The sequence below is a fragment of the Micropterus dolomieu genome, linkage group LG08, assembly GCF_021292245.1.
Source record: "Micropterus dolomieu isolate WLL.071019.BEF.003 ecotype Adirondacks linkage group LG08, ASM2129224v1, whole genome shotgun sequence".
NCBI lineage: Eukaryota > Metazoa > Chordata > Actinopteri > Centrarchiformes > Centrarchidae > Micropterus > Micropterus dolomieu.
In genome coordinates, this window is record NC_060157.1 from 9,065,787 (window position 1) to 9,086,217 (window position 20,431).

The 20,431-nt window shown below is 42.4% G+C and overlaps 2 protein-coding genes across 4 annotated transcripts; both read left to right on the top strand.

Annotated features, from left to right (window-relative positions):
* Positions 1-5,309, top strand: tspy (testis specific protein Y-linked). 2 transcript variants are annotated; one of them, XM_046057221.1, is made up of 8 exons: positions 1-1,428; positions 1,536-1,613; positions 1,700-1,811; positions 2,199-2,353; positions 2,607-2,683; positions 3,014-3,198; positions 3,555-3,602; positions 3,824-5,309. In XM_046057221.1, exons 1-8 carry the CDS (start codon positions 463-465, stop codon positions 3,859-3,861), a joined length of 1,659 nt encoding a protein of 552 aa, XP_045913177.1. In that variant the 5' UTR covers positions 1-462; the 3' UTR covers positions 3,862-5,309. The 2 variants fall into 2 exon arrangements, with proteins under 2 accessions (XP_045913177.1, XP_045913176.1); XM_046057220.1 differs by having other exon boundaries at positions 3-1,428; positions 3,011-3,198.
* Positions 5,310-9,670: 4,361 nt separating this feature from the next.
* LOC123974586 (semaphorin-3F-like) lies at positions 9,671-20,426 on the top strand. 2 transcript variants are annotated; one of them, XM_046055397.1, is made up of 19 exons: positions 9,671-9,843; positions 10,010-10,174; positions 12,070-12,206; positions 15,050-15,210; positions 15,329-15,391; positions 15,510-15,629; positions 15,832-15,925; positions 16,035-16,154; positions 16,274-16,419; positions 16,526-16,640; positions 16,742-16,811; positions 16,985-17,129; positions 17,267-17,489; positions 17,583-17,671; positions 17,767-17,808; positions 17,927-18,084; positions 18,173-18,240; positions 18,330-18,457; positions 18,728-20,426. In XM_046055397.1, the coding sequence occupies exons 1-19, from the start codon at positions 9,686-9,688 to the stop codon at positions 19,103-19,105; spliced, it is 2,580 nt and encodes an 859-aa protein (XP_045911353.1). In that variant the 5' UTR covers positions 9,671-9,685; the 3' UTR covers positions 19,106-20,426. The 2 variants fall into 2 exon arrangements, with proteins under 2 accessions (XP_045911353.1, XP_045911354.1); XM_046055398.1 differs by having other exon boundaries at positions 10,052-10,174.
* The last annotated feature ends 5 nt before the right edge of the window (positions 20,427-20,431 follow it).

Genomic DNA, 20,431 nt, shown 5'->3' on the forward strand with positions numbered 1-20,431 from the left:
GGCGTGCCGTAGCCAATCACAGGATTGTTTTTCTGTCATGTCGGTGCACGGATAGTAAGCTAACGGATAATGCAAACATAAACTCATATAAAGAACGCGAATTGTTACTAAAGGCGGCACAGCACGAAACGGTTTGATAATTTGGACCGAACCTTCCTTGGTGGACTTTTATTCGTGAAAATGTGGAGCGGGCGTCACTGCGAGCACATACGAATTGGGTAACGTGAGCTAACTAACGTTAGCAACAACCTGCTAATTTTTAACGTTCCGCAAGGCCGCTGAGAAATACAAGAGCTGCTTCCTGTTGTAGCTTCAGTGAGAATGTAGGTTACATGACGATCAGAGTAACAAAATCACAGCTGGTATCTAAGTAGCTAGTTTAGTGGTTTGATTGCATTTAAGTTTCCTTTAGTTGAGCTTGCAGGCTACCTAGCTTATTTGCTATTTGGCTAGCTAGCTAGCATGAGCGAACTGACGGACTGCAAACAGTCCGCTGACTCTGCATCGAGGAAACGGTGTCCATCACCCGACGACGATGAAGGCAGCACGATTCCCTGCAAGTCCACAAAAGTAAGTGACGCATCAAATGAAGCGGGGGTTACTTCGGAAAGTTTCAAAAACAGTGAAGCCGAGAGTAAGGAAATTGCTCGGAGCGAGGGGCAGTCTAAAGATGGTGAGAAAGAACAAGCTGCCGTGAGATCAGATCAGGGTTCAGACCGCACAGATGGCACCAGTGTACTGCCTGTTAACAGCTCCAATACTGGCGGTCATGATGCCAGCAACATCGAAAAACCACAGTCCTCAGATGCACGTGGATCTGCTGACAAAAAGAACAACACGGAGAATACTGTAGGAACAAAGCAGCGTCCCGCAAGTCCTCTGGACCAGTCCGACTCAGCAGCAATAGCAGCTGCTGAAGCTCTTGCCAGTCTCACAGGACGAGACGGGGAAGACAGTCAAGAGACTCCTTGCTCATCTGAAAAGGCGAAACCGGTGAAACAGGGTAACAAATTCAAGCAACGTGGGGGCCACCAGTCCTCAAGAGCAGGCTCTAAAACGCAGGCAGCTGCTGCAGATAGCTCCACATCTGTGCATAGTACTGACAGAGAAGATGCAGATGATGTGCCACAAGCAGATGAAGGCGATGAATCCATGTCCGGATCTTCCTCCACTCCAAGCTCCTCATTCCCATCAGACAACGAGGACAATGATGACGGGGAGTGTGCCATTGTATCGGTTAAGATGGCCCCAGAGATGAGACAGTCGGTGGCTCTCCTGGCGCAGGTACAGATGAGACTGGAAGCCCTTGAGAAGAAAAGTGCCCGGCTTCACCAGCGGTTGGAGCTGAAGATTAGTCGTCAGCGGCGCCCACATTTGGATCAGCGCAGCTCCATCACAAAAACTATACCTGGCTTCTGGGTGACAGCTGTATCCTTTAAATGTAAAAAAACTTTACCTCTTTTTCCATTCATATGTTGTGTTTGAGTAATTGAAATCAACAGATTGTGAGTTGTTTCTTAACTTAGATGTGCCAGCTGCTGAACCATCCTCATCTCTCAGCTCACATTGACGAGAATGATGAAGATGCTCTTAGTTACATGACTGATCTTGAGGTAGGAAAAGTTGGTGTGTTCTTTGAGTTTGACCATTGTATATATGCTAGTAGCAACAGTCAGACACTGCCTCATGTCTTTTTCAGATCGAGTCCTTCAAGAACAATAAACTGGGCTACAGGATCCGCTTCCACTTCAGACGGAACCCGTACTTCCAGAACAACATCATCATGAAGGAGCTGCACCTCGGGATGGGAGGTAAAAATTAATATGTGGTGACTAAGTTGTCAGACATAATGAATGTAAAAGACTTTGCATCATGGCACTATAAATATAATTTACATTGTAGATCCAGGTGATAATATATATAGGTACATAATAAAATATTGTTGTTTTCTATGTACATTTTGTTTTTCATTTGGTACAAGAAACTGGCAAACCCATCTAAAATATTACATTTCAACCAGGGTACATTCTGTCATATTTTGGAATAAAAAAACAAGTAGCAACACATTCATTGCATCACAGTGGCAACAAACATTTCACTCATTTATTTTGAGTGGTTAAAAAAAAGAAAAGAGTTTGAGGCTAACTAATCTCTACATGGCCATGAAAATTCTGGATCACCATCTGCTCATGTTTCAGGATCTCCCATGTCATTCTCCAACCCCATTCTGTGGCATCGTGGACAGAACCTGACTACCCACAGTGAACCCAGGAAGTCGTCACGTGGGGTCTACCAGACCTTTTTCAGCTGGTTCAGTGACCATAGCAACCCAGGACAAGATGATGTTGCACAGGTACAGCTGAGTTGAGCTGCCACCTTTTTAGAGATTTGATTTGTTAACGGGGGTTGACTCAAGTGACATGTAATCAGACCTGCCAACCTGCATCTGTTTTTCAATGTTATTATGACATCTTTGAAATCAGTATGTGCCGGAAGAGGGTTCAAGTCTGAATGGTATTTTTATTTTTATTTTTTTTAAAAAAGTCTCTTTATGATTCTTTATGATAAACGTGTGGTAGTGAAATGACCTCTGTGCTGGTTTTTAGATACTTAAGGACGACCTATACAGAGACCCTCTGAGATACTACCTCACTCCGCTCTGGGAACCGAGAGAGAACGGCAGGTAAAACATATGTGTAATAAAGCCACAGACACATAGTGTAATGTGTCTTCAGTGGACAAAGCACTTATTAAGCTATAAATTCTACAAATATTCTCAGCCCCAGGGTGTTGAAATTACAGGTCATGTGTAAACTTTTAACAGTTTCCTGAGAGAGAGAGATTCTTTCTTTATTTTTTTTCTTTTCTTCCTGCCGGTAAGACCAGGTGGGATGCATACCAAATCAATGAGTCTGTGTACTGTTAACACGTCTGTGTGTGTGTGTGTGTGTGTGTGTGTGTGTGTGTGTGTGTGTGTGTGTGTGTGTGTGTGTGTGTGTTTATCCTCCAGCAGTGGCAGCGGGGCACGAGCAGCTGACAACGGTAATGGCGATGACTGTGTGGTGATCTCGGACTCAGATGATGAGCCTGGCGAGGAAGCTGGTGAGCCTGAACAAGGCCACAGTAAGGAAGAGGAGGAGGAAGAGGAGGAGGGGGAGGAAGAGGAGGAGGGGGAGGAGGAGAGGGGGCAAAGCGCTGGTAAGTACTACAGTAGAACTTTTAAAGACAGCTGAAACCCTTCTGGTCCACACAGCAGGTTGGAGTACAGTGACCAGTTATTTATAAGCAATGATGCAGAAACATCTTTTCACATTAAATTTGATGTTTTATAGATATATTTGTATTTTTAAGGTTATTTTAGTATATTTTCAGAATTTATGTCAGCAGATAGCTGATTCTGTTTTTGAAATCCGCATTGTTTGCTGTTGCTCATGTTGTGAATGAGAGGCCAAGGGCTTGTTAGCATCACATTGACTGGCTTGTGTTGTAGCTTAAATATAAATGTCTGGGTAATGCAGGCTAAACTGAATAGACAGGAAATATCTCCTCCTCAGATGAGAGCCCAGAGGAGGAGGAGGATGGTGGAGAAATTGTGATTGACGGTAAGACTTCACTCTTAACTGCAGCGTTGCAAGTTCACCGCTATCTGGGGTGGCAGTTCATCTTACTTTTCATATTTTCTATTTTTTGATTATATTGCTTTTTATTTTACAGTGTGACTGAGCTTTGCATTAACTCTAAAGGGTTTGGTGTGCAGTTACAATCATATTTCTTATCAGCAAGGATCCCCTGAATCTATAACCATTTTACTTTTGTACTATAGGCTCTGATGACAGTGAGCAGGAAGAGGAGGAGGCTTGAAAAGAAGTAAAGAAGAATGTCGATGAAGAGTCCAAGTCATCAAGGGACCAGTGACCAGGAAGATGAAGAGGATGCCTAGTTTGGCTGAGAGTACCAGAGCAATTTATTGTCATTTTTATGCACAGAATCAGTTTTTGTTGTTTTATACCTAAAATACATAACAACATTTTAAATCAGGGTTAACTATGATAATGAAGCCAAGGCAGCATGTTTTCCCCTCTATTTTATACAGTCAGTACTGTGTATTCTGATGTACTCTGATTCACTTTTTGCAAAATGTTTTTTTCTAAACAGGTGCCAGTCGGTTCATACAAGTAGTGTTCTTCTCTTTAACGAGGAGTGTCGTACGGCAGCCTACACACATGCCGGTGTGATTTTGATTACCGCTACTTGTTGGCATAAAATTTTGCATTGCAAATTCTTCAAATTGATAATGCAGAAACTGTCAGTGGCATTATTAGTGGTCATTTCAAGGCAAAGTTTTGGCTGTTTTTAGAATTGACGTGACGAGAGAAACCTGTCACTAAATTGATATAATGACAGTACATTTCAGATGCACTGAGTACTGAACCAAAATTTGTTCTCAGGGATGATCATGGTGGTAGTTTTATTGAAAGAACCTTACTGATTTTCAGACATTTACACTCTGGTTATTGTGGCTATAAGGAAACATGAACTCTACTGTAGTAAATAGGAGCAAAAATATTGTTTTAATATGCTACCTGTGTTTTTCCTTCTTCATCTATGTGTTCAGTCTTGTTACACACCAACGTCCATCTTTTAACACCATATAAACAATCTGTTTAAAATCATTGCGTAGTTTGACCAATGTTTCTGTGGGTTCCTACATTTTTCTAACACGCTCCTACAATAAGTAGCTGAATTTTGTATTTTTCTTTTCTTTAGATTTTAACTTAATTTAAATTTGCTTTCTAAAACATTTTAAGATTTGTTTTTGTGTAATGTGTCTTAAGATTTTGTGTTATCTTCTTTTTAAAAAGATGGTATTTATTACATTGTTTTTCTACACGTCCACATTATGGCATGCCCATGAGCATGAAGTGTAAGGCGGGATGATTACATTACATTACAAGGCTTTTTCTGTGCACAGTGTCGGTAAATGTTAAGTTCACAGTAACATAATGGGGTGCACTGTAACAAAACTAGTATTTGTATTTGCTTACTTTTCTTAGCAATGACCTGTAAATAATAATTCAGCGTTGTCTTTTGGATGAGACAAGTACACATGTTTAATCCATGGATACATTTATCAAATAATCTGGAGTTTTTTCATAAACATGATCAGAAAGTTATATTTTGTGTGCTGTGTTTTATAGAACACTGTAGTTTAAAGATACCAACCTACTTGTTGCTTTGGTAAATTATGTTTGCTTAAAAATAAATGTCCACCTTTTGACTTCGACCTAATAAAATAGGCAGATGTTTCACCTTGCTGTCTGTTGTGCTTAACATATGCAGTAACTTTGTACAACAAAAGCAAATATTTCTGCACAATTAGCTTGTTCACACTGAACTGGAATATGCGTAACACAACCACAAGATGGCAGTGTAGTTCAGATTATTGTCAAATGTCTTGTTAGGCTGCAGGTGTTCATTTTAGTTATGGGTGATTGCAGTATATCAGATAGTACTTAATGCCTGTATTTAAGCTTTCAGATGTGCATAAATGAGAAGTACTTAAATCTTTCCTGTACTAAACCATTTCAAATCCTCAGAACTCCTAATAACAAAGTATAAATGTGTGACGTATTGCCATAAAAGTCACGTCTCTGGTATGCTTGGCCGGATCATGTTCTTCTTGAAGAGAAGAATCAAACAAAACCCGCTGAGATAAAGCTGTTCTCTGATGTATTGCACATCTGATATGACAGCAGCTTGTGATATCTGACATTTTGAATGTAGCACTGCAAATAGCCCTGGGCAAGACATTTTTGGACAGGCCCAGACAAAGGAACAGCAGCGGTTTTGCAATGGTACACTTAAACCCTTGATTCCACTTTTAATGCACAGCTATAAATATTCCACCAGCAAAAACCTGTCCTGCTGTAGCCCAGCAGCGCCCAGGGTATGCAGTCTAGGATGGGCATATACTATTAATACTGATGATGGAAACGTGTTATACCCCATGAAATGATCCCACGTGAAACACTCTTTGTCTCCTCTGTGAAGCAGCTTTATTCAGCCCCCCTTGAAGCATAACATGTTTTTATCACTATGAATTAATAATGGGGTTGGTTCCTACAATATTGATCATGACAAACTACATACAGATTGCTGGGACAACAAAGCCATGCTCAGGCAGCTTTGTGGTCTGAGGTTTGTCTGGGAAGCCTTTGTTATGTATGGGGTGGCATAAGCCTAAATGGATTCCCCAGTGTAAACTACACTCCCCTTGGTTGAGCCGGTGTTGCTACTGTACACAAATCATTTTGTTGTGCTGCTTCATGCTCTCACGTTTCGTGCATGTAGTTCCTCGGAATCTGCTACTCAAACTGATTCCCTGTAGACTGAAAAATGAAAAGATAAAACACAGCGGCTTATTCTTCATCTGTCTGATTGATGTTGGCAAGGAAATTTTCTCCTGTAAAGTGTGCAAGAAAGGGGCTTGTGCTGCTCTCTGAGGCACGTCTATAGTGGGTAATCTGATAGGTTGAAGTAGGGGCCCTGAATACCAACTACCTTTGTGTGTGTGTGTGTGTGTGTGTGTGTGTATGTGTGTATGTGTGTGTGTGTGTGTGTTTCTGCACGTCAACATACTTGTACGTTTGCTTGTGAAAGCTTGCATTCTTTTATGCACCTCCTTGCATGCATGCTTATTTGCAGAAGCTGCATGTCACACACACACATTTGCATCTTTTCAACGGCACGGTACATGTATGCGTGATTGTCTACTTGTCAGCTGATCAAGATTAAGCACAGAACTGTGCAAAGGGGAGAACAGAGAGGGATGAGAAAAGAGAATAGAGTGAGTATGATTGAGGGAAATGGATGAGTGCAGCGATAAGCGGAGCTGCCTGGGCCCTGACAGATACACACAGCAGATGGATGACTCTTATCTTGGAGATCACAGAGTGCATACTCACGCCTGGGCCCAGTTACAGAGAGCCACAATCACACCAGACAGATGAATAGGCCTACCCCCCACCAGTCACATTGCACATACAGTACACACACACACATAAATGCACGCGCACACCTACACATACAACCACTTGACAGAATGAACAGATTGCAGCACTTGCTTTACCTTCATGTCTTTCACATTGAAATTCACCTGGAGTCTGGTGTCTCAAGGATGTGTGTAAAGGGAGGAGAAAGGAAGGGTGTGGAGAGAGATAAGAGAAATCGTTTTAATTTTAAATGAAGGACCAGAGCAAGTGCATTTGTGTGTGCGAGTGTGTGCATCCCCTATCTGCATGCACACACTTTATACATGTATGTTTGCGTGCAAATTTGCAAAGAGAGTCCCGTGCACTTTACTCTCCCTTTTTTATCAGCATGACAGATTTTGTTTTAGCTGATTCTCTGAGCACAAACAATGTCTGTCATGGAGTTTAAGATGGAGCTGAAGTCACACGTACTCAAAACAAAAAACATTTTGGACAGTTTTGGAACTGGGACATTTAACCATTAACTGGCTATTACCAGAGGCATTTGCATGAGTGCTGACAGATTTACCTTTAAAGACACAAGCGCTGTACTTTCACTCATCCTCACTATCCTCCTTTTCATGTACAGTAACCCTCCCTCCCTTCCTAACACACACCCCTTGTTATTTGGAAAGAGCTCTTCTTTGACAGCTGTTGATTCTCCCAGCTGCATTTTATAGCGAGGGAGAGTGCCAGTCTTGTCTTTAAGGCAGATGGTGGCTGGCTGGCTGGCCCGGTGGACACGTGGCATATTGGATGACTGCAGACAGGGCTGCATCTCGGGGAAGCTAGCTACAGAACGGTTTTCTCTAAAAAAAAAAAAAAAAAAACAGCAATCACCTCACTTCCAATATCGTGTGTGGTGAGCAGGCTGCGACTGGAATGTGCGCCACGTATGCGCGCATTCATGTCAAATATGTTTTCCAAAGTAGCTCTCCTTTGATAATCACTGGTGTGTGAAGTTCGTGGATGTCACACAGCACCTGTTCCCTTCGTGCTTATCTTGCATTTTGATGTTTGCATTTTTTCCTGACCTGTAAGATAATAATTTGAAGACTTGTACAGCCATGTGAGGAGAGGTGTGGTTGGAAACAGAGCAAAATAATCCTGGTGAATATTGTACCTTTATTTTCTTTAACCTATAATTTCCTCCCAGGGTCATGGTCTATCCCAGCATGCACTGGTGACGCCCTGCACTTGCCTCTCTGTAGCAGGCAAGTTGAAACACTCTCTCTATTCATCAATATACTGTTGGAAAGACCATAGGTCAAATAATGGGCTGTTTTTCCTCGAGGGGACAATACTCTCATGATTGATGTGTCTGAGGGTCCTGGATTCATCTGGAGCCTTTGGTTGGCCTACAGGGATAAATGTATCCCTCACATTTCACATTACCTATCCATTAGATGAGAAGATCCTCCTGACAGAGCTTTTTAGTTCTGAAAAACAGACTCAGTGTTTGATGTTTAATCCTCGCTGTCTGTCTTCATGATACAAAATCCATCCATTATTCTGGAAGGGAAAGGCCTGTTCGGCCACTATTTCCTGCTCTCTGTACTGACGTACACAGAGCAAAACTACTGATTCCACTGGTGAGTGAAGAGCTGTTGCTATCTCTTAAGTAAGTTGAGGCAGTATAGCGGGCGCATGCTAGTTAGATAAGACAACAGGATGGCATGGTAAGAGATATGTATGACGATAAGTGGTGCTTAAGAAGCGGTGGGAGTTGGTCAGTGTACCGGTGTCCATGGCCAAAGTTGAGAGCGCACGGAAACCTGAACTCAGCACACAGTCATGACTCATTTCCTTAGCTGGAAACAGAGTGATGCCTCCTGTGTGTGTGGAGGGGGGACGGACAAAGACTCCCTCCTGGACACATCTTGACACACCACTGCCTGTATATCACATCTGGCTGAACCCCAGCTTGCGATAAGGAGTGTACATACTCAGTCTGTGTGATGATGAATCAAACCCCGGAATTGCATTAAAGATACATTCAAAAAGTTAGAATTTAATCTTTCTGAGGCTTGCCAGGAACTGCCCTCCTCTGTGACCTTTTACACACTGACACACCACATTGCCTCATGTGTTTATTCTTCTTTACTGTCTTGCAGGGTTGTAGCTCAGAAAACACTCTCCATGCTTTTGTGTCTTCAGTGCTCCGTACTGCGTCAGAGCTCACCGCAAAGCCAGTAATGATGAGAGGCGCTGTTTTAATTTCAAGCTCAAGGCTCTGTTAACAGGATGGATGTCCTTTACGTCCAGCCTCCCCCCCTTCTGGTTGCTTTGTCACTGTTGTCATGAGCACTGGAGCCAGCCAGAGAGGAATCCCAGGAATCTTTTTTCGGCTGACCTGGCTCTGATAGAGCGGAGGAGTAATGGCAACATTGTCCAAGTGGCAGCCATGGGTCCTCTTTAATAGTGAATTTCAGCTCCTGCATCATGTATAAGAAGGCCCTGGTGCATAAGAAAAACATTTATATAAAAAAGTGGCTGTATGCCCATTACCATTTAAGTGAATTATTCAGCTTAGGCAAACTCTGCCAAACAGAGAAATCTTGAACTGACATTAATAACAGTTTACAGTAGAGTGAAACTCACCAGCAGTGACAGGGTTAAACATACCCATATGGTGTACCAAGAGGTTTGGTCCAATGCTGCTGTGGGCCAACAGGAGAGGGAAGGCTGGGTGGGGGCAGAACAGAAGGGAGAGGACAGCAGGGCGGACACTCTTCCCAACACCTGCACCTGGTCACTTGATTCACACTCAAACTCCCTTTAAAGGACTGTCCAACGTCCTGTCCAGATCACGGTGATGGTTGCTGCCATTAGGCTTAAACTTTTTTTTGGAAAGAGTGGAACAAACGTTCAGGGATCAGCTGTGTTTTTGTTTTTCTTTTTTAATGTTTCATGGAAGAATTGCAGTCGGTTAACAGCGACTGATTAGACTGCGTTTTTTCCTCTCTCCCTCTCTCAAGGGGAATTTGCAAACCTATCGGATTGTTTTATTGCCTGCACAGCGCTGCTGAGGGAGATTTTCCAATCCAGCTCCGAAGCACAAAACGCGGGGAATGCAGCGGTAACATCTCGCAAGTTTTGGATCTGAGAGGCGTACCGGGTACCGAGAAAGTCAAAAATCAAAGGTAGGACATTTAACTTCTCTCTGGTTTAACTTTTAACTCATGCTTGGTTACTCTGTAGCGGAGTCTAAACGGTAGGTGACTGAAGTACACACATTTGTTCGGCTCCTATTTCTGGATGTTGAGTTCACAGGTAAGTGCGCACTCCGCGGGAAAAATAGAACTAGGTCATTAAAATCCTATAATTATTTTTTGAAAGGGGAATCATATGTTATTACAGCAGAACTTTAATCTGTCCTGAAGGTTACCACCCAACACCGAAAAACTGTAGAAATACCGTCATTCAAACCACGAAGTACAATCAGGCCGTGCATGGAGACCCGCAGGCACAGAATTACATTTTAGTTCCTGATATTAGATGTTAAGGTATTTCAATGGGAATACTTGCCCTTCAATTATTGTCTATCCACATTTAAATGACGGTAGATTAAATAAAATGGGTAGCCTAGGACATTAATATTAATCATACGTATTCATGAGAATTTGACATTTTGCCCTGTTGCCTATTAAAAGAAATTATATTCAAAGGGATTGAAATGTGTCTGTGGTGTTTCCATGCTTACATGCTCATTTAACTATGATTTGTTGAATAGGAACACTTTTGGTGACCATGTTTGTTTATTTATTTATGCATTTCTTTTTTTTAAATAAAGTGATCCAGTGCTGTTCTTAATGTGTGCTGCTTTCTTTAGGTGACAAATATATGTCACCTTACATGACAGAAAATGTGTGTCCACGTTATTTTGATTTCACATCACAGGGGTGCATTTGTGTTATCAACAGTGAATATACAGTGTTTGATAGGAGGAATCGAGATCAAGCTTCCCTGGTGAGAAGATATATGGCAACTGTGTGATTATGCCAGGAAGCCTGTGAGGCATTCCCAGTAGCTTCTGTTTTTAATGTCTAAATGTCCAGCATGTCAGTCATTTTCAGTTTTCATCACAATGTTCAAATTTTTCATGGGTACATATTTTTATATAAATATACATATAAATGCATGCCTTATTGTAAAATAGGCCTATAATTAACATTTTGTAAAATCTCACTAGTTTTTCAGCATGAATACCTCTCCCTAAAAGCCCTCATTTTGAGGCTTGTACCGTGTGCCACTGGAGGCCTTGGCTACATGGATGCCATGAGAAAAAGAAAAACCCGTGGGATGGCTTATAGCCTGAGAAAAGCACACCTTCAGGGAGACAATTTAATGGATGTTGTGGACTCAGCTTTTAGTATTCATAATTTATATGTGATCCTCTCCAGCAAAGTGCAGATGCATAATGAATGCTTGAGTTAAGGTCTAACAGTTAGGCTACGTTTCAACACCCCTAAACTGTCAGAAATTGTTTCAGCGAGGACTACCTGTTTCTTTGAACTGTCATGTATTTCACTCATCAACTTCTGAAAGTGCGTCAACGTGCTTTGTTGAAAGACTGAGAGAGAGAGGCAGAGGGAATCACTAATGGGCATCAGAGTCGGGGGGTTATTTCGCTTTCTATGAAAATGTGGATGAAATATATGTAATGTTATAGGAAAATATTAAAGATGAAGACAAGAAGGTATTCATCTCCTTTTTCAGATATTTCCTGTGTGACTGTACTTGCAAATACAATTGCACAGTCTTAACACATACCTCACTACATTTGCACTTTAAATAAATAATAGGGCTGTCATATTTTCCAGAGCAGGTGTGAAGATTTGGACGTTGTTCTCTTCTGCCAAACTATACGTCTCGCCTTGGAAGGCTGCAGGCCAAACTTTTGATCAGAGAGATCAGAGAGAGAGAGAGAGAGAGAGAGAGAAAGAGAGAGTCTTTTGCCTGTCCTTCTTTTTCTGTCTCACATTTCTCATGGGGCACTCTATAATAATAGTTCATTCCTCTTTCTTTTTTCGTCCAGATTTAGATCTCTGCGGGCTACCTGCATGACTGTTACCATGACAGCATCTGGAGCCCAACTCCTCCTGTTGGCCTTATGTGTTTACAGAGGCTCGGGCCTGCAGCAGTCCGCGCCACGGGTTCGCCTCTCCTTCAAAGGTGAGCTCATACAGATTAACTCAAACTCCTCTGACAGCAGTGATTGTCATAATGGTTTCTTTTACTTGTCTGGTTTCTCTCATTAAGTCACTCCCCCACACGCAAACTCATGCAAACGTCCCGTGCACGCATTCACAAGAACAGTTATGTTTCCTCTTTATACATATGTAAAGAACCTATTTCCTGTCACATGTCAAACAGTGCAACACTGAAAACAAAAGGTGGATATTACGTGTGGTTGGTTACTGGTAGTGCCCTTCTGCGAAGTTTCTGCCCACACCCTAAAACCCACACGCACTGCAGTCTGACCTGTCACATCTTTGTTTTTGATGTCTGACACGATGACACAAGAAGGAAACACCTGAAATTTGATCACAAGAGCAAAATGATATTCTAGAGCTGTGATGTTTTGGCTGCGAGGTGTAAGTTCAAAACGGGGGTGGATCGTGGTTTTAAAGCCCTTTTTTGTAGGCGTTTGGGATTTTCCCGTGTAATCTGCTCCTTGTCCCTATTAACTCTAACGGCAGAGATTCATGTTACAAATATGTGGATGACACCTTTGATCAAAACAATGCTGCATGATTACAGTTATCTCTGCACCCTTATCATGTTCTCACTTTAAGTGCACCTGCACATGTGGACGCAAACAGTCGTGCACACGTCACACCTATAGTACGTGTAAGTAAGAATTAGAGGTGTGAATCATATTTATGACAGGCTTTCATGTGGAGGTGGATCACAATATTCTGGTTCCACGTCAGGTCTAGGCAGTGTTTGGTGTTTTATCTTGATCCTCTGCATTAAGGGAAATGTATGAATTTCTACATCTGAAGCAGATTAGAGGTGAGCTAATCTGGAGATCTGCGGTTGATGATAACTGGCAGTCAAGAGTCTACTCGCAGCACTGTTTTGTGTTCAACTGATACTGTTTAGACTGAAAACAGCTGTCTACATGTTCTTCGGCAACCGTTCCATTTGAGTCTTGAGAGAGTAATTGCAATGCATTTTTATATGACCTTTAACACTAATCCCCTTTCAGTAAACAGCTTAGTAGTCTGACCAATTACACGTACAAGTTTGGTCTTGAACTCGATCATGTTCCTCCCTGTGTAAGATACAGGAATTCACATCTGTACAGATCTCTTCATGACAAATTCATGTACAGGGGCTTGTTGAGAGCAGCTGAGAGGTGCTGTTGAATTGTTAGGTTGTTTGGTAAGGTTTTGCAGATAAAGCAGCCACATCCACATACCTCCCCTTCCCCCCCTAATTCCAAACAAAAAGGAGAAAAGTTGGATTTACTCCCCAACTGTTTTCTGCCACTCCAAGGATTTATTGTTCATTGTTTGTGACACGGAGTCTCTTTGTTCCCCGAGGCGCCTGTGGAGGAGGTTTTCGGGGCGGCTGGAGGACATGTGATTCTTCTGAACGAATGAGTCAGCCTGAGTGACACTCTGGGGTACAGGAGGCCTGCAGAGGATAGAGATCCTACATTGTTTCCTCTGTTGCTGGGAGGCTATGTCAGTTATACACACTTCAAAGGGACTGACTGAGTCTCATTTGATAGAATTAGTCAGCATTGCTAGAGAGCAAAATGTGCAGTGTAATTGAAGCCATGTTTCAGAATCTCATGCCGTCGCAGTGCTGTCACCAGTTTGTTCATACTTGAGATAGGCCTGTGACTAAACAGCGGTGGTCATTAATGCCTTAGTGACAATATGTTGTCAAGTTGTAACACGAGAGCTTATAGTGGCCCAGCTATAGCTTCATACTTGAATTGTATGTCCTTCCCAGTGTTTCCCTGTCAGTGTCAGAATGTTGTCAGGGGATAAGTGTTTGTTGAATGTTTACCAGATGATGGCAGTACATTGTTTGCTATTTTTGGAGAATGGAGACATGTATAGGGGTGTGGTGTTTCTACATTTAGACCATTGAGTGAATCCACTATGGTACAGTGGAGCTTGACCAGAGCCTTGTTATCCTGTGTTTACCTCTCAGGAACAGAACCGGACCTCGTCCCGACTCCATCTCATGTCGTCCGGAGATCCGATTGCGTGGGTTATTTTAGTGGCACCTTGACTGCATCCTGTTAACAATGACCTCAAAAGGAAGATGGCAGGCACTTTGATGTAAATAAAGATTGCGCTTCCTCTTGAATCCCTGTAAGCCGGCTTCTGAGGGTCTCTGTGAACATTTGTCACTAAATAAGCCTGCTGTCTTTAACGTGCCTCAGCTGTGTCCCAGTGAGCACACATGGTCGTCAATATCTTACATATGCCACAGATGTGCGTGTGTTGCTTTTTATGTGTTTAAAATGATGCAATAAATTGTCGGATGGAAGAATGGAAAGTTGCACACAGTCCATTTGTCTCGCAGCAGATGAAAATTGTTCAATCAAAGCTTTCAGGAGAACAAAAAAGGAGAAACATTTTCCACTGCAGCGTGTTTTAACAGGTTATGCTCTGCTGAACACAATCCTGATCTGAAGAATTAGGTCTGAGTTCCACTCACCGTGATTCCTAAGGGACCTGCTTTTTCGCCTTACTCCACCGGGCATGTGGTGCCTTAAACTCAATCAGACAGTCAGGACACATAAAATATTGAGATCTTAAAAGCGAATATGTTTCTTAAAATGCACCAAGTTGAGTTATATTTAATCAGTGACACATTTTCCAGAGAAGGGTGTTGTTCAAGGGACCATAAGTTCATCCAAGTCAGTAATGAAACATGTTAATGGTATAAAGGGAATATATTTTTGCTCCCCCTGCTGTTGGTTTTCTAAATGGGGTAGTCTGTTTGGTTTTTTTTTTTTTTTTAACAAAACTGGAACACTTCTCACACAGAACTGATGGACACAAAGGCAGCGCGACCCTTCAGTTTCTCCTTCAACACCAGTGACTACCGCATCCTCCTGATGGATCAGGATCAGGGCCGGCTTTACCTGGGCAGCCGGGAGTACCTGGTGGCTCTGGACATGCACAATGTCAACAAGGAGCCACTCATAGTGCGTACAAACTCTTTTTCATAAATCCCGTCTGCTATTTGGTATGTAGCGTTAAGTCTCTAAATGCAGTGATCCTCAATAATCCAGTATTTCTGGGTGCTGTTTTCAAAAAATACAGATCCACTGGCCAGCATCTGCTAAGAGAAAGGGAGAATGCCAGATGACAGGAAAGGGAAGACAGGTGGGATCATGTATTTACATCCTGCTCTTTCAAAAATCTGAGGCCTCTGCTTTCATGATGGGACAATGAGGATGATGATGATGTTTGAATTCCATTTGTCTTACTCCTCTTTGTCCAGGGTGAATGTGCCAACTTTGTGCGGTTGATAGAGCCGTGGAACCGCACCCACCTTTACACCTGTGGAACAGGGGCGTACCAACCTATCTGCACATTCATCAACAGAGGCTGGAGGGCAGAGGTGAACACAGAGACATTTACATTTCCCTGAGTGGGATTTACCGCACAAATCCCTCAGCAGTAGGCCTGGAAAGCATGTCCTGCTAAATATTTCAGAACTACAAACTGGGACACTGATTTGTTTATGATTTCCCTATGCTCCCCCCGTGACGTTTAGCAATCTATTTTTATGCATACTCTCCCTGTCTAATCTGCCTCTGCAGGACTACCTGTTTAGGCTGGTCCCTGGGTATGTGGATTCAGGAAAGGGAAAATGTTCCTATGATCCCAAACAGGAGAACATTGCAGTTCTGATTCGTAAGACAGGTTTCATTTATAGGTAGCAAAAACACAAAATCTTATCAAATCCCTTAGACTGAATCACAAAGTCTCACCTCTCTGTTCTCTTATTGTCTCACCTCTGCAGATGGTAACCTCTATGCAGGGGTCCATATTGACTTCATGAGTACAGATGCTGCTCTGTTTAGGACCATGGGAGGCAGAACAGCAATCAGGACAGAGCAGTATGACTCCAGGTGGCTCAACGGTGAGTAAGTATGGGTGTGATGAGGTAAATGTTGCTGATTACAGGTTATGGTTCCTCTTATTTTATTTGACAACCACTTGCCTCAATCCTCACTCCGCTTATCTGTTTTTATCCTCTAGAGCCTGTGTTTGTTAAGATCCAGCAGATCCCTGACAGTGCAGAAAGGAACGATGACAAACTTTACTTCTTTTTCCGTGAGAAGAGTCTAGACTCGAGCGGTGGGGCGAGCCCAAACATTTTAGCCAGAGTGGGAAGAGTGTGTCTGGTGAGCCAAACCACACTGTATATGTAGTGAAAATACATGTAACCTTCCTTGTAATATGAAATACATTGTACCTATTGAGCTGTGACCTAATTTCTTTCCTGTCTAGAATGATGAAGGAGGGCAGAAGTCCCTGATGAACCGGTGGACGACGTTCCTGAAGGCGCGCCTTATCTGTTCAGTGATAGGAGAAGATGGAGTAGAGACGCGATTTGATGAACTACGTGAGGCCACAATAATATAAGCATTGCATTTAAACTGATTACATTTTAATTGCAACTGCTTTTACCATCATGTTATTGATTTTGTATCGTTCCTCTTCCAGGGGATGTGTTTATTCAGCCCACACAGGATGAGCGAAACCCTATGGTGTACGCTCTCTTCACAACAGCGGGGTGAGTTGTTTTTTGAAGCTTGGCTGACAATTTCACACTCACCCAACCTCATCTAACATGTTGTTTTTTTTCTCCACACATGTTTGTGGAAGATTCACGCTTTAATTTCAGGGATAGCTTGCAAACTGTCTCCTACCTCTACCTCTTACCTTCATTGTCTGTTTCTGCTTTAGCTCTGTGTTCAGGGGCTCAGCAGTCTGCGTGTACTCAATGGCTGATATCCGCAATGTCTTTAATGGACCGTTTGCCCACAAACATGGCCATAATTACCAATGGACAGAGTACACTGGCAAGATTCCCTACCCACGGCCCGGAACAGTACGTTTCAGTCATGTTATCTCCAAAGTGACGCAATCAAAGAAACCACAGACATCTAAATCTGCAAAAGAAAGTTAACAAATGATTAAACAAATATACATATAAATAAACTCTATTTCTTCTTTCTTCTCAACCAGTGTCCAGGAGGAACCTTCACTCCTGGTATCCGTTCCTCCAAGAACTTTTCAGATGAGGCTGTGAATTTCATCAGAGCCCATCCTCTCATGTTCAATCCAGTTTATCCAATCCACCGGCGCCCCCTGGTGGTCAGAACCGGTGTGGACTACCGCTTCACTGCCCTGGTGGTTGATCAGGTGGATGCTGTGGATGCTCGCTATGAAGTGCTCTTCCTGGGGACAGGTGAGGCAGCCGCAGGGCTGATGGCACTTGTCTGGCTGGAGGATTTGTTTGGCAAAAAATGTTGGTCTTGAATATAATTTCTCTCACTTCTAGATCGAGGCACTGTCCAAAAAGTTATAGTTTTGCCCAAGGACCCAACTAGCATGGAGGAACTGACACTAGAAGAAGTGGAGGTTTTTCGGGTATGTCTAAATTTATGGTCCAAAGAAGACCAAAATACTCAATCTCCAAGATAAAGACTTATTGATTTATCTTTTTGCTATTTATGAATTTACAGACCAGAGCTCCAGTCAAAACTATGAAGATATCCTCTAAAAGAGTAAGCAAATTCTTCTTAAAGACAAATTTGACTTGGTGATACACATTTCAGTGCTTGTACCACAACAGATTCCTCACAAACATACTGAGTTGACTTTATTTTCTTTGCTTCACCACAGCAACAGCTGTACGTGTCATCAGACGCGGGGCTGACCCAGGTGTCGCTGCACCGCTGTGGCGTGTATGGCAGGGCCTGCTCTGACTGCTGTCTGGCTCGGGACCCCTATTGTGCCTGGGATGGAGAGAGCTGCTCTGCCTTCACCCCATCCACCAAGAGGTCGGGGATGTCACGTATCTTGAAAGTGCAATGTTGCGAAAGTAGGAAATGAGGATGTGGTAAGTTAACTTAATTCTCTTTGTCTCAGGAGGAGCAGAAGACAGGATGTCAAACATGGTGACCCACTTCGGCAATGCAGAGGCTTTAATGCAAAAGGTGTGGCAACTTTTTTATGTGACATGCATCGATCACGCATAGTTTGTTTTGCGCAGTTGTCACAATTTCTTCTCTCTCTATCTGTGCAGTGGAGAAACGTCTGAGAGAAACTGTGCAATTTGGGGTAGAGGGCAGCAGTACCTTCTTGGAGTGTCAGCCTCGCTCTCCCCAGGCCACCGTCAAGTGGCTCTTCCAGAGAGAAGGAAAGCGGAAAGTGGTGAGAAAGAACAATTACATTTTAGTAAATGTTAAAGGAAAAGTTTGACAATTTGGGAAATATGACTATTAGCCTTCTTGCAGAAAGTTAGATAAGAATGTCAATACCAATGCGAGTGTGGTATCAATTTTCTCATCTAAATAAGTGTATTTACCAAAACACTATTTCTTTATGAGCATCAACCATTTCCCCATTTGTTATCTGTATACAAATTCAGATACAAAGTTCCTTCTCTTAGACTTTACTGCTGTTTCATTCTTTTTTCTGCAGCTCAACCGTGTGGGAGGAATTCTAAAGACCAACCATGGTATCCTTCTGAAGTCTCTCAACCAGTCAGACGCGGGGCTCTACCACTGCCTTGCCACTGAGAACAACTTTAAGCACACAGTGGCCCGCGTGGCGCTGCGCATCCTGGACCGAGACATTGTTTTAGCCCTCACCGCTGATGAGGACGAGGAGCCAAAAACTCACCAAGCGGGGCCTTACCTGCGGTCATCCCTCGTCTCCACACCCTTCCCACCTGAGATTAGACTGATTAACCAGTACTGCCAGTCCTACTGGGAACAACTCAGTCCCAAGCAGCAGCAGCAGCAGCGCAAGCGCACCAGCCGCAGGCACACAGAGAGCCAGGACCAAGGCCTTGGCTAGAGAGGACGGGACAGACGCTGTCCAACACTGGCCTGTTTGGACTCTATGGTGGACTTTTATGTTTGATACGCATGTTTGTGTATCACCTCCATTCATTAGGTAGGTGATGCTGTCATGTCGTCGTTAAAGTACTATATTTGTGGTTTTGCTAGTGTTGGCCTAGAAAATACAAATTGTGTATATTTTACATGACCTGTCACCACTTACGGAAGAATATGTACATTTTTAGTTAGATTTCTTTTGTCTTTCAGGTGACATTTAAATTAAAATTATAGACTGGATCCTTGATCACCTGTCATATGGATTGTTTTAAAACTTATTCTTGTTAATGTGTTTAGATGGTTGGGGGAAACCACAGCATCTGTGACATGAGAATCATTGTGGAAGATCAACATATTCAGTGCAAGTGCAAATGTTTTTCACATTGTCCACGTTGGCTTCTTAAATGTCAGATTTTGATTGGACCTTGAATGCATCAACAAAGAGTTTTCAAAACACTGCTGCGACTGGATTACCATGCAACTATATTGTTACTGTAATGAAAAATAACAAAGACAGATCTCATATGTCAGTTCATTGTCTTGAAAAATGGCCAGCTGTAATGGTAACTATATGCAGCGTGTAGTTAATAGGCTCCAACACGCAAAACCACACGTATGGTACTTTCAAGTATCTTGAAACAGAAATGTAATATATTAATTGTGAATATAATATATATGGTCATGATATGGTCATTGGATTACTCTTGATGATTACTCATGATATTAATGCATATGTCGCATGCATATCTGTTGTTGTTTGTTGCAAGTTGTACAGTTGCTCTGTTTTCAACCTTTATGTGTAATGATGTATATACAGTGTAATGTATTCTGTTAAGCTAAATTCCAGTGGACATAGTCATATAATGACTTACTGTCTTGTGCTCTAGTGACCTACAGTATGTGAGTGTTGAAGATATGTTTAGCGTACAGTGTTCTTCCAGTTATGCACTTTTTCGGTGGTGGTATTCAAGGAAATTGGGGATCTTTGCACAGATGTATGAGAAAATTATACAGAAACATAATGTTTTTTTATGTAGAGTATGTTATAAAAATGGGAATGAAAGTGGCTCAGATTTAGTATTGATTGTTGGTGTTCTGTCATATGCTGTATTTACAGATTTTTTTAAAATGGCTCTTTTTAATGGAAGCGCAAGGAACTAGATATTTTCCAGCCAGAGCCACCATTCACCTTCATTGTGAGTAACAGTGCTATGTGCTGTCATGCTGATGAATCCTACACTGGAAATGTTCGAACAAATATATAAACCTTTCAGAATTCTCTTGA

Excerpts from the sequence above, each read along its gene's own strand:
- tspy (XM_046057220.1), top strand. The coding sequence starts at position 463 with ATGAGCGAACTGACGGACTGCAAACAGTCCGCTGACTCTGCATCGAGG. Across the intron at positions 2,354-2,606 it reads GACAAGATGATGTTGCACAG|ATACTTAAGGACGACCTATA; the intron begins GTACAGCTGAGT and ends GCTGGTTTTTAG. Across the intron at positions 3,199-3,554 it reads GGAGAGGGGGCAAAGCGCTG|ATGAGAGCCCAGAGGAGGAG; the intron begins GTAAGTACTACA and ends TCTCCTCCTCAG.
- LOC123974586 (XM_046055397.1), top strand. The coding sequence starts at position 9,686 with ATGCTGCTGTGGGCCAACAGGAGAGGGAAGGCTGGGTGGGGGCAGAAC. Across the intron at positions 9,844-10,009 it reads AACGTCCTGTCCAGATCACG|GGGAATTTGCAAACCTATCG; the intron begins GTGATGGTTGCT and ends CCCTCTCTCAAG. Across the intron at positions 17,130-17,266 it reads CCTACCCACGGCCCGGAACA|TGTCCAGGAGGAACCTTCAC; the intron begins GTACGTTTCAGT and ends CTTCTCAACCAG.